Consider the following 17545-nt stretch of genomic DNA (forward strand, 5'->3'; position numbering starts at 1 on the left):
AGGACTCCTAGATGGTAAAGTCCAGTCAAAGGCGACTATGGGGTTGCAGCACTCATCTCGCTTTTCAGGCCAAGGGAGCCAGCGTTTCTCCACAGACAGCTTTCCGGGTCATGTGGCCAGCAGGACTAAACCGCTACTGGCGCAACGCAACACCTTGACGATTGCCAGAGCACACAGAAACGCCGTTTAGCTTCCCGCCACCTATTTATCTACTTGCACTGGTTTGCTTTCGATCTGCTAGGTTGGCAGGAGCTGGGATAGAGCAATGGGAGCTCACTCTGTCGCGGGGATTTGAACCGCTGATCTTCCGATTGACAGGTCCAAGAGGCTCCGTGGTTTAGACCACAGTGCCACCTGCATCTCTGCCTGCAGTACGCTGCCTGCGATGGAGATGACAGATAGTTAGCAGAAGACATTTGTGAGAGGCAGGGAAGAGGAGATCTCCCAGGGTTGGAGGCTGGGAGGAGAAAGGGGCACTTCCAGGTGAGAGCTGAGAATTTGCATCTTTGTCCGCATGGGGTAATAGTTAGGACATATCGTGAGAGCAGACTTTGCTTTCTTCCAGCTATTTTTCTTCTCTTTTTCTAAACTCTTTTTTCTTTAGAATAGTTTGTTTCTTTTTATTGCATCATGAAAAAGTCTTAATAAAGCTGTAAAAGCAGTATTCAGACCAGAGTGGAACGACTCTTTCCTGAGATCTGGGCACTCTGATTATGTACAATCCTTTACCAGGGTTTTTGCAAAAATAAAATAAAATGCAGATTTCCACCTGTTTTTCACTGTGGATATGAATGAGCATGTTTTACAGACATGGCTGCAAGTGTTTCCCTGCATCTGGTACCGGTTGGCCATGCCTTTTTACTCATGGCTATCTCTTGAATTGGGACGCGGGTGGTGCTGTGGGTTAAACCACAGAGCCTAGGGCTTCCCGATCAGAAGGTCAGCGGTTCGAATCCCCACGATGGGGTGAGCTCCCATTGCTCGGTCCCTGCTCCTGCCAACATAGCAGTTCGAAAGCACGTCAAGTGCAAGTAGATAAATAGGTACCGCTCCGGCGGGAAGGTAAACGGAATTTCTGTGTGCTGCTCCGGTTCACCAGAAGCGGCTTAGTCATGCTGGCCACATGACCCGGAAGCTCCCTTGGCCAATAAAGCGAGATGAGCACCGCAACCCCAGAGTCGGCCGCGACTGGACCTATTAGTCAGGAGTCCCTTTACCTTTACCTCTTGAATGTGTGTTTCAAAAGACAGGATGAAGCGAAACATGTCTATCGTAAAGCAGACAATTAAGGTTGAGGCATTGAACCACACACCGGAGGTAGAAATTGCTCCTTTTCTATTTAAAAAAGGAAATAAAAGAATAAAGTACTGATTTGTCATAATGTAGGGTTGCCATACGTCCAGAATACTGCCGTTGGCAGCAGCTCAACAACTTTTCCGTCCAGATTTTCACTGTTTGAAATATGGCAACCCTATCATAATGCTACTCAATTATTTCCAACACAAATGGCTTTCTTCCAGTTATTGGGATGTTTGACTGCAGCTCGAGTGGTTTCCAGAGTTTATGGCAAATGGAGCCACGGTGCAAATTTTTTTTATAAACTAGTGCAACGGTTTCCATGTACACACTCGAAATGTTTCAAGGATATCTTATTGTGTGGCTTGCATGTTCATTCCTTGTTTTCTAACCACTATCCACACATTACATGCCGGTCCCCAGAAGTACATGTGAGCGCAAGTGCACACCGCCAGCAGGAAAACATGGCGAAAGGGATTCGTCTTTCCCCAGCTGTTGCTTTCTGCCTTCCGCACCACTGTGGATCACAAAAACGACAAGCCTCAATCTCCAGTACAGTGAAGACTCACGGAGGAGTACTTGCTCCTTAAAATATGGCTTTTAGAAGAGAAACTAGCAAAGGTCTAAGATAAAAAGGAATTGAGCCAAGGTACCGTATTTTTTGCTCTATAAGACTCACTTTTTCCCTCTTAAAAAGTAAGGGGAAATGTGTGTGCGTCTTATGGAGTGAATGAAGGCTGCGGAGCTATCCCAGAAGCCAGAACAGCAAGAGGGATCACTGCTTTCACTGCGCAGTGATCCCTCTTGCTGTTCTGGCTTCTGAGATTCAGAATATTTTTTTCCTTGTTTACCTCCTCCAAAAACTAGGTGCGTCTTGTGGTCTGGTGTGTCTTATAGAGCGAAAAATACGGTACTTACTGAGGGAGCAATCCAAACCCAAGATCAGGGGTGGTCTGAGATGTTTCAGTGCTCGCATCAAAATGCTCCCTGCTGCCACTGCTCGGGAGCCGAGTTGCGCTCAACACTGCAGAGCTGTGCGCGCGCATGGCAGAGGCCAACCAGACACCATGCCATGCTGCTTGGCCCAGGTCAACATCCCGTCGGGCCGCACAGCATTGGGGCAACATCCCACCAGGCCTCCTCTACCCCCTCATGATTGGGGGGCCTGAACCCCCTTTCAGGGAACATCAGAAGGCTGTAGAGGCCTCAGCCCCATAGACTTGGTGTGTCTGCACTACTGTAATGAGGTGGAGGGGGGTGTCATGAGGCTCCACGAGGGCGTATCCCTAAGCGGGGGAGCTTTGGAAAGCACTTCTTAAGGAGAAGCCCTTTCCAAAGCTTGCCCCCTGCCAGCCCAGTGCGGAGATAGGGCTTTGTGAGGGCTTGCCAAGCCTCGCCACTGTGCCAGCCTGGGATGGGGGAACTTCCTTCCTGACTCGCAGCAAAGCAGGGCTTGGCAAGGGGAGAGGCTTTCTGTAGACCTTTGTCACTGGTCCCTCTCTGCCACCGTTGCAGCAAGCAGGACCTCAGCGCAAAAGCACTCTCCTTGCTTGCGATTCCGGGAGGCAGACAGCGCAGATCCACAGCAATCCACAGCAAAATGACAACAACACTAAAAATAGACTTATATATGTCTACTCCAAATTAAGTCTTACTGAATTTACAGGGGTTACTCCCAGATAACAGGGACGCGGGTGGTGCTGTGGGTTCAATCACAGAGCCTAGGACTTGCCGATCAGAAGGTCGGCGGTTTGAATCCCCAGAACGGGGTGAGCTCCCAGTGTTCAGTCCCAGCTCCTGCCCACCTAGCAGTTCAAAAGCATGTCAAAGTGCAAGTAGATAAATAGGTAACACTCTGGCGGGAAGGTAAACGGCATTTCCGTGCACTGCTCTGGTTCGCCAGAAGCGGCTTAGTCATGCTGGCCATATGACCCGGAAGCTGTACGGCGGCTCCCTCGGCCAGTAAAACGAGATGAGCGCTGCAACCCCAGAGTCGGCCGCGACTGGACCTAATGGTCAAGGGTCCCTTTACCTTTATGCTACAACAGAGACCAGGATGCTTAACGCTCAGAGATGGAAAGAAGATTGTGTATCAACAAAGGAGGAGTGGCAGTTTAAATTATTGAATTATGCTTAAATTATTGAATTATGCTGAAATGGCAAAGCTTAACAGGAGCTATAAGGAACCAAGAGGAGAAAGACTTTATCAGAGACTGGGGGAAATGTGTGGATTATCTGAAAGGTTATTGTACACATAGAAGTTGATTAGCAGGGTTAACTTAAACCAAACAGTTAAAACGAAATTCAAGGAGAAATCAAGGATTAACTAATAATTGGAATAATGAAGAAAATGCAGTGTCAGAAGCTAAAATATGTAATATAAGAAACCTCAAAAGGAGCAGAAGGAAGTCAAAATATTCATGTTTATTGTAACACTGGATTTGTATTCTTGTTAAAATATCTTTAAAAAACAGAAAAAATATTTTTTTTAAATGCACATGTACTCCTGCACATTGACCATCTTCCACCAAAAAGAATCTTAATGCAACCATATATATTCGCATCAAGCCTGAGCTTTTTCGGTATGTTTTACCAAAACATATTTGCATATCAGTGCCGTACAGGAGAGAAAGGTATCATGGAAATGAGTTGCTATTTTAGGTTCATTTACTTACACTTGACAAAAGTGGTAGTTTATTCCCATTTCCATGCTCATAACTGACAAATACAACAATAGAGAATTCTCTTTGAATCTCATCTCACACTGATGAGAGAACCCTATAATTCATACTTAATGCTAAACTTTGAATACATACCTTGTTTTACAACTGGAGTAGTATTATTCCTTGTGCTAACCAGCATGTCGGTTATTTGCAATGAATTGGCAGAACGAACTAAAAGGGATGAAACAATTATAAAAGAAGCTTTTAAGAAGTGTGCATAATTAGTAGAGAGAACAATGATTGACATATAACTCATATAATAAGAGTGCATTACTCGGAACCATCTTCCCACTATTTTATTTAAGCACAAGTTGCTCTTTTAGGCTGATTTATGTTTCAGTTACATTTTACAAAAGATTTATTCCTGTTTGAAATCCAGCAGTGCAGAATTCTGATACCTTATAGTTCTTCCCCCAACTTCTTCATTGAGGATTAAATCACTTCCTCTTCCTCTTCGACTTGCCCTGAGACTAAGAGGAAACAATGGGCTGGATCCAGAGTAACAGTGCAATTCTAACCATGTTTATTTGGAAGGTAGTGCCACAGAGTTGAAAGAGCTTACTCTTAGGTAAACGGGGGAAGGATTGCAGCCCCAATTTGTTGAGCTTGTTATAGCTGTTGTTGTTTAGTCATTTAGTCGTGTCCAACTCTTCGTGACCCCATGGACCAGAGCATGCCAGGCACTCCTGTCTTCCACTGCCTCCCGCAGTTTGCTCAAACTCATGTTGCTAGCTTCGAAAACACTGTCCAACCATCTCGTCCTCTATCGTCCCCTTCTCCTTGTGCCCTCCATCTTTCCCAACATCAGGGTCTTTTCCAGGGAATCTCTTCTCATGAGGTGGCCAAAGTATTGGAGCCTCAGCTTCAGGATCTGTCCTTCCAGTGAGCACTTAGGGCTGATTCCCTTAAGAGTGGATAGGTTTGATCTTCTTGCAGTCCATGGGACTCTCAAGAGTCTCCTCCAGCACCATAATTCAAAAGCATCAATTCTTCGGCGATCAGCCTTCTTTATGGTCCAGCTCTCACTTCCATACATCACTATTGTTGAGCTTAGGTACCATTAAAATCAATTGGCCAAGTTAGTTGTGACTTAAGTCCCACTGATTTGAATGCAGTGCAATCCTATTTATTTATTTATTTATTTACTTATAAAGTACAGTCGTACCTTGGATCTCAAACGCCTTGGTTCCTGGACAAATTGGCCCCTGAACGATCGAAGCCTGGAAGTGAGTTTTCCGTTTTCGAATGATTTTCGGAAGCTGAATGTCCTCCGCGTCTTCCGATTGGCTGCAGGAGGCTCCTGCAGCCAATCAGAAGCCGCCCTTTGGTTTCCAAATGTTGTGGAAGTCGAATAGACTTCCGGAACGGATTCTGTTTGACTTCCAAGATACAACTGTATTTGTATGCCACCCTCTTGCACAACCTCAGTGACATACAAATGTTTAAAAGCAATACAGAGCGATCATTAAAGCCACAGGCTACTCTGAGAGATATTTTAAACAATTGCAAAAGCCTGTTGGCATAAAAGAGACGCCCCAAAAAATGGAAAGCAAAAGAGGTACCTACAAAATAAATATGGCAGAATAAATTGATAGAATATACAGAACTAGCATCTATGACCATGAAAATAAGAAGTAATAAAGATGAGGCTAAAAGAAGAGTGGAAATGCTTGGGAGAATATTTTAGAAGGTATAATATTCGATCAAATCAAGTGAGAATAAACCTATGAGCAGCAGATAATATCAAATATGGGAAGACTTGAGACAAAATTGGGTGGAAGATCAGGATATGCAACTGATCAGTGTTTGCATAGAATGCCACAGAGAGATAGACTGGGAAGTCTTTAGGAAAAGGATAACTGATGGACAATGTGTGATGTAAGTACAACAAAATCCATCTTCAAGGGAAAAGAGGCACGGCAGACATCACGGTTTCAGGTAGAGATTGGACCTTCTTGACATGGTATAACCATCATACCATCTACTATGGGCACCAAGGGATATAATAAGATACAGTACCAGAAGACAAGGCCACTTACGGTTGTCCTCACAGGTATCTTGGCATTCTTTCAAAGTATGAAAGTTGTTTTGGTTTCCTAGGCAACCACCATACTGGAACTTCTCACACTTCATCGATTCTTTGTTGAAGAAATACCGAGTAATTAATCCACGGCAGATACCGGGGTCATTCTCCAGAAGGCAGTAAGGAGGCTTTCCTGCGAATGGAGATTGTTTGAGGGGAGAAAGTGTCAGATAATCCAATATAGCCATTAATGAAGGACTTACTGCAGTTTACCAAAAGTGGGCACGATCTAACTCAATTTAAGCATTTTGGCAAGGCATGGGAGACAAATAGGGGCAAAGCAAGCAGGCAATGTATTTTCTGCTGCTGAGGATCACAAAACTAAAACATCAATTAAAAAAACAGCTAAGATGTATTTTAAAGTATCAAAAAGATGATTAAAATCAGCAGTAGCTAAAAAGAAACAAAACACAGGTAACACACATAGAACACATTTCTTTCAGTTACCTGTCTGAGATTTTGATCTCTTTTTCTTCTCAGGCACATCTGAAATCAAAAGAAAATGTTTTAGTGTAGACGTGGGGGGGAAAAATAGCATTTACTAAAGAAAAGTATATATTTTTGCCCATAATGATATACCCCATAGCACTGAATCATTTCTCATGGTTCCAGAGTGTTTATCTAACCAAAATTCCATATTTTATTTTAGAAATGCTGCACATGATCCCATTCTCTGTCCCAGCTCCTGCCAACCTAGCAGTTCGAAAGCACACCTGTGCAAGTACATAAATAGGTATCGCTGCGGCGGGAAGGAAAACGATGTTTCCATGTGGTCTGGTTTCCATCACAGTATCCCGCTGCACCAGAAGCGGTTTAGTCATGTTGGCCACATGATCTGGAAAGCTGTCTGTGAACAAATGCTGGCTCCCTCGCCTTGAAGCAAGATGAGTGCTGCAACCCCACAATTGCCTTTGACTGGACTTAACCATCCAAGGGTCCTTTACTTTTACCTTTTTTTAGGCATAGGATTGCAACAACAATCTAACTGATTTAACAGTAGATTCGATCAAATCTGCCCCAGCATGAATATTGTCTTATGTGCAGCCATTTCATCTTAATTTTTTCAGAGGTGACATTTGATCAGGAGTAAGGCTCACGTGAAGTACCAACAGCTGTTGACAACTAGGCATGTCGGGATTAATGCAAGAAGAGGAGTGAATGAGAGCAGTAACGGGATGTGATATTTCAGCTGAAACCTGAATCCAGAGACCAGCTGGAGTGTTCCAACACACAAGCCTAACCCATGCACAATGAATTCCTGGCTGATTGTCAAAAGCTAATCTACAATTTGAATTTGCCTGCCTACAAGTGTTACCAGTACTGTGTGTGTTTGTGTTTATGTGTGTATTTGCTTTGTTGCAGCTTTCATGAACACATGGATGGCAAAAAGGGCAACCTGCTATAATGGCGCTAGTCAAAGTGGGTGGGATGCTTCACGAACCAAATATGGTACCCATTCGTGGAACATTAGGGGGCAAGTTGTCAGTCCCATCCATCAGTTTAAGAAACAGTGTGCTATAATGCTATGTTTTAATGGGCTTTCCCACGCTTTTCTTCATATCCAAGAATTGAGCCAAATGCTTTAAGCAGCTCGTAGCTTTCCGTTGGCCTGATAATAACCACATTCGCTTTGCTCGTTTCCTCTTTTGCTAAGAGGATGCTCCAAACACAGCTGACGTTTTGCCTTTGAAATGATTCACTTGTGTGAGCACTGCAATGTCTGGGTTTGGTTCACACACCACATGCTTGTCACAGTGATGACCGACACTTGTGAAATGGTCCCATTCCACACCAGGGTAAGGGCTTCAGGGTAATCTGTTGTCACTTCCAAGGGAACCAATTTCAGTGGGAGCAGTTCACTTTTTCAGTCATCAAGTGATAAAGTATTAAGTTTAAAAACTACGCATGTAAGAGTCTAATGAGTGTGCTCATTAGAACTGGTAGGGTGAAAGGCAGGGAGGCCCACAGTAGGTGGCGACAGAGGACATGGCTAGCTATGCCAGAGCCAGCAAGAGGCAGAGTCACTAATTTTGCTTCCCTGCTGAGTTCTAAAGAGGAAGCTGACATCCAGTTGTCACCCTCTAGAGTCTAGACCAATGGTTTTCAACCACTGTGCCATGGAACACTAGCGTGCCTTGAATGATGGTCAGGGATGCCGTGGACGACACTGGCCTCTGTCCCTCTTTCCTTCCCTCCCTCCTCTGATGCCCTCTGATGCAAACAACATGGTAGTCAGTCCTGCCATTTGAAAACCTGCTGCTCCCATTGGCTGCCTCCAATACTAGACATGAAGTGTAAAGGTACCCCTGACCGTTAGGTCCAGTCGCGGACGACTCTGGGGTTGTGCTGCTCATCTCGCGCTATAGGCCGAGGGAGCCGGCGTTTGTCTGCAGAAAGCTTCCAGGTCATGTGGCCAGCATGACTAAGCCGCTTCTGGCGAACCAGAGCAGCACACAGAAATGCCGTTTACCTTCCCACCGGAGCGGTACCTATTTATCTACTTGCACCTTGACATGCTTTCGAACTGCTAGGTGGGCAGGAGCAGGGACCGAGCAACGGGAGCTCACCCTGTCACGGGGATTCGAACCGCCAACCTTCTGATCAGCAAGCCCTAGGCTCTGTGGTTTAGACCACAGTGCCACCCGCATCCCAGACATGAAGTGATGTATCAGTTATTTGTTTACTTATATAAAGTATTTGCACTTCAGCAAAAAGGCTCCTGGAAGCACTAACATGCAATCGGTTTTAGAAAGACCGTCTTAAAATCTAGGGGGGAAAGGAAGAGGGGAGGGAAGAGGGAGAATAGCAAACTCAGGCACCAATTCATAAAGTGAATTAACATTTCCTATAAGGATCCGATGGGAGGAAAATGTGCTGCATTTAACCTAAAGAAAGAGAGAAATGGAGGAAGAGATGTACTGACCTGGTACTATGCACTTTAGCTGGCACTCCTCTACAGTCAGAAAGTTGTTTTCATTGCCTTCGCATCCACCATAGTTAAAGATTTCACACTGGCGGGTTTGGATGTCAAAGTGATACCGGACATGCAATGCTTTGCAGGGCCCGCCATCCGCTTTGAAGGCACAGATGGACATGCCCAGTTTCAGTGGGGGCCAAGCAGGACCTGGAGGAAGGTGAAGGAAAGCTCAGCATATCACAATCCACTTATAAACACCATTTCCAACTCCTCAAAAGATTCCATCAACGGTGTTTCTGAAAAAATTTACACATCACTTGAGAAGGCAGGCAAACTAATGCCAGCATACTGGAAGAAGCAAAGATCACCAGTGTCGAAGCAATGATTCTTCAACATCAACTTCGCTGGACTGGTCATGTTGTGCGGATGCCTGATGATCATCTTCCAAAGCAACTACTCTATTAAGAACTTAAAAATGGAAAGCGTAATGCTGGTGGTCAACAAAATAGATTTAAAGACTTTCTCAAGGCAAATCTTTAAAAATGTAGTATAAACACCGACAACTGGGAAACATGTTTTACAGACATGGCTGCAAGTGTTTCCCTGCATCTGGTACCGGTTGGCCATGCCTTTTTATTCATGGCTATCTCTTGAATTGGGATGCGGGTGGCGCTGTGGGTTAAACCACAGAACCTAGGACTTGCCGATCAGAAGGTCGGCGGTTCGAATCCCCGTGAGGGGGTGAGCTCCCGTTGCTTGGTCCCAGCTCCTGCCAACCTAGCAGCTCGAAAGCACGTCAAAGTGCAAGTAGATAAATAGGTACCACTCCGGCGGGAAGGTAAACGGCGTTTCCGTGCGCTGCTCTGGTTCGCCAGAAGCGGCTTAGTCATGCTGGCCACATGACCCGGAAGCTGTACGCCAGCTCCCTCAGCCAATAAAGCGAGATGAGCGCCGCAACCCCAGAGTCGGTCACGGCTAGACCTAAGGTCAGGGGTCCTTTACCTTTACCTTACCTGATACGTAAGAGAGAGACCTGGGTGTTCAAGCCATGCTACACAAAACAGTGCAATATAGATCAGCATTTGTGGATTACATTAGATCAGGGGTCGGCAAGGTTTACCTTGCCTGGGCCGGCTCACTCCAGTGGAGATCCCTCCGTGGGCCAGATCGCAAGTGCACATGAGCATGCATGCCCGCGATTTCTGGCGTCTGCGCATGTGCAGATGCGATTTCCGGTACTGCAAAAGCAAGTCTCCAAGCTGCGCTGCACTGGTTTAGTGCAGTGCGTGGGGACTTGCTGAGTGGGCGGCTTGGTTCGGGGGCGGCTCGTGGGCCGGTTAAATGACCCCCATGGGCTGCTTGTGGCCCATGGGCCTTAGGTTGCCAACCCCTGCATTAGACAGTGTGACACCAATTCCAGTATTTTTAACTGTTTTTATATGTGGAATTGTTTTTCAACATTTGCATTGTTTTTATACACTGAATTTTTAATTTTTAAAAAAACCTAATTGTTTTATATATTGAGCCTGTTTTTACTTGTTTTTACACTTTCCCTGTTGTATAGTTGCGACCGTTTTCTTTGTTTCAAGATTGCCCATTTCATTGACGTAACCTGCCCTGGAGCCTTCTGGTTAAGGGTAGGTAAGAAATCTAACAAATAAAAAATTATACAAATGGCAGCTTGGGCTCTAAATGCATGCCTGTTTTTCTTGCAGGGAACTACGAATATGTTAAATGTGCCACGTCGTACCTGAATGCCGATGAGCACCAAATGTTCTCCAGAGGGCAGCATCGCCCCCAGAAAATAACACACAAGGGAGTCATAAATTCAACGGACTCACTGGAACATGCAGATCTAAAGCCAACACCCACCCACAGTTTTTGCAGTTTCCTAGTAAGAATAATAATAATAATTTATTATTTATACCCCACCCATCTGGCTGGGTTTCCCCAGCCACTCTGGGCGGCTTCCAAAAGAATATTAAAATACTGTGATACATCAAACATTAAAAGCTTCCCTAAACAGGGCTGCCTTCAGATGTCTTCTAAAAGTCTGGTAGTTGTTGTTCTCTTTGACATCTGGTGGGAGTGCGTTCCACAGGCCACAAATTAATACATGCCCAAGTTTTTAAAAAGCCAATTTGGAGATTAAATGTAAAGGGTAAAGGCACCCCTGACCATTAGGTCCAGTCGTGGCCGACTCTGGGGTTGTGGGACTCATCTCGCTTTATTGGCCGAGGGAGCCGGCGTACAGCTTCTGGGTCATGTGGCCAGCATGACTAAGCCGCTTCTGGCGAACCAGAGCAGCGCACGGAAACACCGTTTACCTTCCCGCCGGAGCAGTACCTATTTATCTGCTTGCACTTTGACGTCCTTTCGAACTGCTAGGTTGGCAGGAGCAGGGACCAAACAATGGGAGCTCACCCCATCACTCGGATTCGAACCGCTGACTTTCTGATCGGCAAGTCCTAGGCTCTGTGGTTTAACCCACAGCACCACCCGTGAATTTGGGGATTAGGTGCAGTTTCAAAGGAAGCAGCTGCTCTTAGACCTTACAAATTTTTCCCAGGGTGGTGTGTTCCTTTGCAGTTTTGTGAAGGCGGAGTTCTGTGAGTGCACCCTTCGAATAAAAAATCTGCAAGAACTTTACAAAACTGCATATTATTATTATTATATTTAATTTTTTATACTGCCCTATACCCGCAGGTCTTATGGCAGTTCGCAAGGTAAGATCACACCATAAAAACACAAAATACTGTACATAACACAAATAAAAACAAGAACAACTTAATAATCCCCCCTCCCCAGCACATTTTAAAAGGGCCTTGGATGTCACTCAGTCAAAGGCCTGCTTGCAAAGGAAAGTTCTTGCCTAGTATCTAAATATCTATAACCATAGCACCAGGCAAGCCTCCCTGGGGAGAGTATTCCACAGGCGGGGAGCCACTGCAGAGAAGGCCCCGTTCTCGTGTTGCCACCCTCTGAGCCTCTCGAACCTTTTAATTGTTCTCTAAGATGTGGAGGGAGGAAAAAGCCAAACCGGGACGTTCCGGGATCAAATCAGAAACCGCATGCCTTCTGTAATTCCAGGACTGTCCCTGGGAAATAGGGACACATGGAGGGTATGGTACCAGGAGTGGTGGTGGGGAGCTAGTTGAGATGGTGGGGTGTGTTGTGTGGTGCAAACACATACCTGTAGGAGCACTGCATTGGCTCTGCTGGTGGGTCTGCACCACACTGACCAGGCTGCTGTCTTCCCCTTGCATTCCTAGTAAACAACAGTGACACCCTTGCTGGGAGGTCAGGCAAGTGCAGGCACAGGCAAACTCAGCCCTCCAGATGTTCTGGGACTACAACTCCCATCTTCCCTAGCTAGCAGGACCAGTGGTCAGGGATGATGGGAGTTGTAGTCCCAAAACATCTGGAGGGCTGAGTTTGCCTATGCCTGGTTAAGGGCGTCCACCCAACTAGGCTGTCCACTACTCAGTAAATAGCTTCATGGCCCTATCCCTAAGCCATAGACCCAGCCTCACATACCTTTGAGCTGGTGCTAGATATGGATGCCAATTTTCTTTCTTTTCTTTTAAAAACTAGATATGGATGCCAATTTTCTTTCTTTTCTTTTAAAAACTAACACGCCAACCGCATTGATTAGAATATTCCACCAAATATAAATACAGTGGTGCCTTGGTTCTCAAACAACATGGAACCCAAACACTGCAAACCCGGAAGTAAGTGTTCCGGTTTGCGAACTTTTTTCGGAAGTCGAACGTGCTCCGTTTTGAGTGTTACACTTCCGATTTGAGTACCATACTTCTGATTTAAGTGCCACAATTCTGTTTTGAGTGTTGCGCTAAGATCTGTCTGTTATTCCTATTTATTTTGCGTTTTTGCGGCTCTTTTGTTTTTGTGACTGTGTGGAACCCAATAAATCATCATACTCATCACCATAATTTTATTGTTTATACCCTGCCCATCTGGACAGCTTCCAGCAAAATATAAAAAATAATAAAATGCCTGACACTAAAAACTTCCCTAAACAGGGCTGCCTTCGGATGTTTTCTAAACGTTGTGTAATTCTTTACAGTGGCGGAGTTTCATGCTCAGGCACCAGGGGGAGGAGAGCAGGTGGGGTCAGGGCTGGCGTGCGTCCCGGGGGTGTGGCACCACGCCGCCCACAGGGGCATGGTGTGTGTCCTGGGGGCGTGGCATGCCGCCTGCAGGGGCGTGGCGCCCAGTGCAGGCAGGGGAACAACCGCTATGGCATCCCACCGGGATCGCGCTGCTGGGGGCAGTGCGCTCCCCCCACATTCCTCTTCCTCCGCCAGTGATTCTTTATCTCCCTGACATCTGATGGGAGGGCACCACTGCCGAGAAGACCCTTTGCCTGGTGTGTGTATATAGCATTTTTGGATTGCTCTTTGGGACGTGACTGTAGACTATCCTTGGCGACGTGTCTGTGGAGGTCGTCACCATGAACTCTTGCACTTTAAAATTGACCGCTGCACCGCCTTGTTTCCAATGAATTGTATAATATTATAGGATAATTGGCAGCTGATGTCATCTACTCTCAAGGCTAAATTACCAATCTACTTCATTTTTAAGTTGTACGAAAGCAATTGTCCAGGCCTTTGTTCCCTGGGGCCGGGGTCACTGTGAGTGAGTCCACAGTGATTCCTGAAATGGCCCATGTTTTGTTCCTCTTTGCAGCTTATTTCTCTGGGAGCTTCCCCATGACTAACAGAAGCAGAATAAGTTCTGCAAACTTATTCCCAGATGACTTCATGAGACAGCATTTTAAGCTCAGTCCTCAGGGGGGCAGGACAGATTTTTTAAAGCAACAACAACATTTAGAGAGCCACCCAGTTTCTTGCCGGTTTCTCATGGCCCCGCGTGGCTTTTATTTCTATGGAAGTGTTGGCTGCTATGCATGTGTGGGTTCAGATTTGTTGGAATCCACAGGGAGAAGTTAGGCAGAAAGTGTGTAAATTTTGAGGAATGGAAACTGAAAATCACGCATGTATGTTGGCGGAAATAAGGCAGAGCTAGGATGCTGGTCCTAATAAGTCCCACAGAGACCATGCCTTACGCCAGGGGTGCAAATTGACAAAGACGAATGTTATAAATAAACTATTCCACCAGCGGTTTAGCCTCCACTGAATTGCAAAAGCAATCTCAGACTTTTTTTGGGGGGGGGTTGAGCTATCTTTTCAGCATGCTCACTGCATCCTAGAATGACACCGAGTACACTGGAAATAATGCAAGCATGGAAGAAATAGCGATTGCTACATAAGAGATGAAGATACGTTGCTGCATCTCAAAACGAGGTCCTCTTGGGCTGCAAGTTCTGGAAGGCTTATAGAGCCCTTTGCTTCTTTTATTTACAGTGGTACCTTGGTCTCAAACTTACTCCATTCTGGAAGTCCATTCCAAAACCAAAGCTTTCCAAAACCAAGGCACACTTTCCCATAGAAAGTAATGCAAAATGGATTAATCTGTTCCAGTCTTTTAAAAACAACCCCCAAAACAGCAATTTAACATGAATTTTACTATCTAACGAGACCATTGATCCACAAAATGAAAGCAATAAACAATGTACTGCAGTCACACATTCAATCAATCAGTAGCTGAACTGGGTCGGCAGTGGTTTAGACCACAGCGCCACCCGTGTCCACTGACTATACACAGCACAGTTCATGAAATATAATATAGAGGGTCCATTGTACTGGAGCTTATGACAGAATGCTGAAAAGTAGACTTTACACGTGGCTATCACAAGAAAAGCAGCCTCGCATCTCCTCTACCCCTCTCTTTTGAGAATGTCTAATAAAGCAAAACTACCCAGCCAAAGCAAATCTCTTTCCAGAATGCGGCAGCAATTTAATTCTGCACATCCATTTGTGTACAATGGGCTTTAGATTGGAACAATTGATTTCAAATGGGTACGAGTTGCTACGTCTTTTTGTGGTCTGTTCTTCTGTCGGCGAGCTGCTTCTTTTATAGGAAGGGCTATTCCCATGTATATGCATTCTGCACAGCTGTAATTGCGAGGCTTTTTCCAAATACATTTTGCTGATGAACTTTATCAAGGGAAAACAGCTTGTCACACAGAGAGAAGATGACCTTCTTCTTTGTCCCCTCCATCAGCTTGATGTGACAACTTGCCAGCCACCCAGGCATATTTTGCTGAAAGCTTTTCCTGTTAGATGAGCCCAATTGTCAAACTGCGATGCTAATACTTCACAGGCCTTCCTATTTACAAGAAAAAGGCATTTTGACTGCTGTGACTCATTCCCTTTGGGAAATGCAGCCGGGGGTGGGGTGGGACAAAGGTTTCTGGACATGATCTAGCACCTCAGTGCTCTCTTTGCAACACACAAAATAACGTGCGCCCAGGAATTTTTGAAAAAAAACCACATCATGCATATTTTGTGGCTTTGGGCTTTATCCTCAGTGCCGTCCCATAGTAATTGTCTATCTTTTGCTGTTTTTTCATTTGGTCCAGATTAGGGACAGAGGAATCAACCTATTGCCATTCCATGTCAACTTCACATGTGCTTATTCAAAAATCTGTTCCATCTTATTTTTATGTTAATTTGTGCTTTTTTAAAAAAATCTGTAAGAAATTTCACACTTATATATGTTGTTAAATTTTAACAGAAAATATGCACACACAGGTCTTGCTATCCAAACGCTTGTTGTATGAAAATTCACTTATCCAAACACGAGGAATTAGCACCCAAACCTCGCTACGCACACTGCAGATTCAGATATCCCAACAGCCAGACCTATGCGTAGTACTGTAAACAAATAAGCAGCTTTTAACAAGTCCTACTTTGGGGTGTTTTGATGGGAAGGTGGAGGGAGGGGGAGAGATCACACAATAAGAGAGCATTTTTTCTTTCCCCGTTTGCCTTTTGCAAATTTCAGAGGGTTTTCCTGAGCTTTTTTGTTTTGGTCATTTTGGGGTCCGAATTCCATGACATTGGAATTCCATACATTGGAAATGTTCCCATAGGAATCAATGGAAATCATCAACTCGCTATGTGAATACTTGCCAGAAAAATGATTCTTGGAGAACGCATTGTGTCCGGATAGCAAGATCTGTGTGTATCTCATTTTACATATTTCTAAATATATGTTTAAGCATTTGGGTGCATTTTTTAACGAGCCAATAGTTCCATCGCAAAATTCAGAGAAGTGCACAATCCAAATGATGTTCTGATCTGTGTATTAGTCCAAGATGTGTGCATTTAGTCAGTTGACTTGAAAACGTGGACCAAGCAAAATTCTCCTCTGTCCCTAGCTCAAATTAACAAGGTTATGGGTTTTTGTACAGTCAAACGTCAGAAGTCAAACGGAATTTGTTCCAGAAGTCTGACTTCCAAAACATTTGGAAACCAAAGCATGGCTTCCAATTGGCTGCAGGAAGCTCCTGCTGTGTTAGCCCTTTGGACACCCGGCTTCCAAAAATAGTTCGCAAACTGGAACATTCACTTTCGGGTTTGCGGCGTTCGGGAGCCAAAACGTTTGAGAGCTAAGCTGTTCGAAAACCAAGGTATGTCTTTATTTCAAGTTATTCACATGCTCACTGGGCAAAGAATTGCTCTTGCAAACAGACTGCTCAAATATGAGGGAAAATGGAAGAAAGCCACAAAGTTTATGTGCAACTTGGCCCAACGCGGTGCCATGTTATTCAGCTAAACAGGGGCGCTTTGTTTCAATGCGCTGTAGTCAGATCTCTTACCGACAGCCTCTCCATATTCCTCTTCCTCCTCCACTGAAGGTGCAGTCCCATGACATGGCCCATTGCTGGACAGAAGATACAAGATGGCAGCTAGAAATACATCTGCTCTCATTCTGCTCGCCTCTCCTGAATAAAGCAAAAGAAAACATGATGCCGGAGAATGTGATGCAATAGCAACCCAAATTTGATTTGAAATACCACATTTTGTTTTAATGGCCTTGGACAAGCCATCGACTCTCAGCTTAGCCAGAGTTATCTCCTAGTACAGTGGTACCTCGGGTTAAGTACTTAATTCGTTCCGGAGGTCCGTTCTTAACCTGAAACTGTTCTTAACCTGAAGCCCCACTTTAGCTAATGGGGCCTCCTGCTGCCGCTGCGCCGCCTGACCACAATTTCTGAAGCATCCTGAAGCAAAATTCTTAACCCGAGGTGCTATTTCTGGGTTAGCGGAGTCTGTAACCTGAAGCGTATGTCACCTGAAGTGTATGTAACCCGAGGTACCACTGTATAGCAATGAGGACAAATCGGGGGTGAGGAACCTGGACCCACCCCCCAGGATAAAGAAGAAGAAGAAGAAGAAGAAGAAGAAGAAGAAGAAGAAGAAGAAGAAGAAGAGGAGGAGGAGGAGGAGGAGGAGGAGTTTGGATTTGATATCCCACCTTTCACTCCCCTTAAGGAATCTCAAAGCGGCTAACATTCTCCTTTCCCTTCCTCCCCCACAACAAACACTCTGTGAGGTGAGTGGGGCTGAGAGACTTCAGAGAAGTGTGACTAGCCCA

At 45.2% G+C, this 17545-nt stretch overlaps 1 protein-coding gene across 2 annotated transcripts in view; it reads right to left on the minus strand.

The window, feature by feature from the left end:
- TFPI (tissue factor pathway inhibitor) overlaps nt 1-17545 on the minus strand; it is a 52163-nt gene that overhangs the window by 8945 nt on the left and 25673 nt on the right. For both annotated transcript variants that reach the window (XM_082209193.1, XM_082209192.1), the window contains exons 2-6: nt 16767-16892; nt 9026-9226; nt 6550-6588; nt 6059-6235; nt 4113-4190 (exon numbers count right to left, since the gene is read on the minus strand). In XM_082209193.1, coding sequence (XP_082065319.1) covers nt 4113-4190; nt 6059-6235; nt 6550-6588; nt 9026-9226; nt 16767-16878 — 607 coding nt within the window. In that variant the 5' untranslated portion in view covers nt 16879-16892. The remainder of the gene's footprint in view (nt 1-4112; nt 4191-6058; nt 6236-6549; nt 6589-9025; nt 9227-16766; nt 16893-17545) is intronic.

This window comes from Podarcis vaucheri (assembly GCF_965113315.1).
Source record: "Podarcis vaucheri genome assembly, chromosome: 1".
In the NCBI taxonomy this organism is placed as follows: domain Eukaryota; kingdom Metazoa; phylum Chordata; class Lepidosauria; order Squamata; family Lacertidae; genus Podarcis; species Podarcis vaucheri.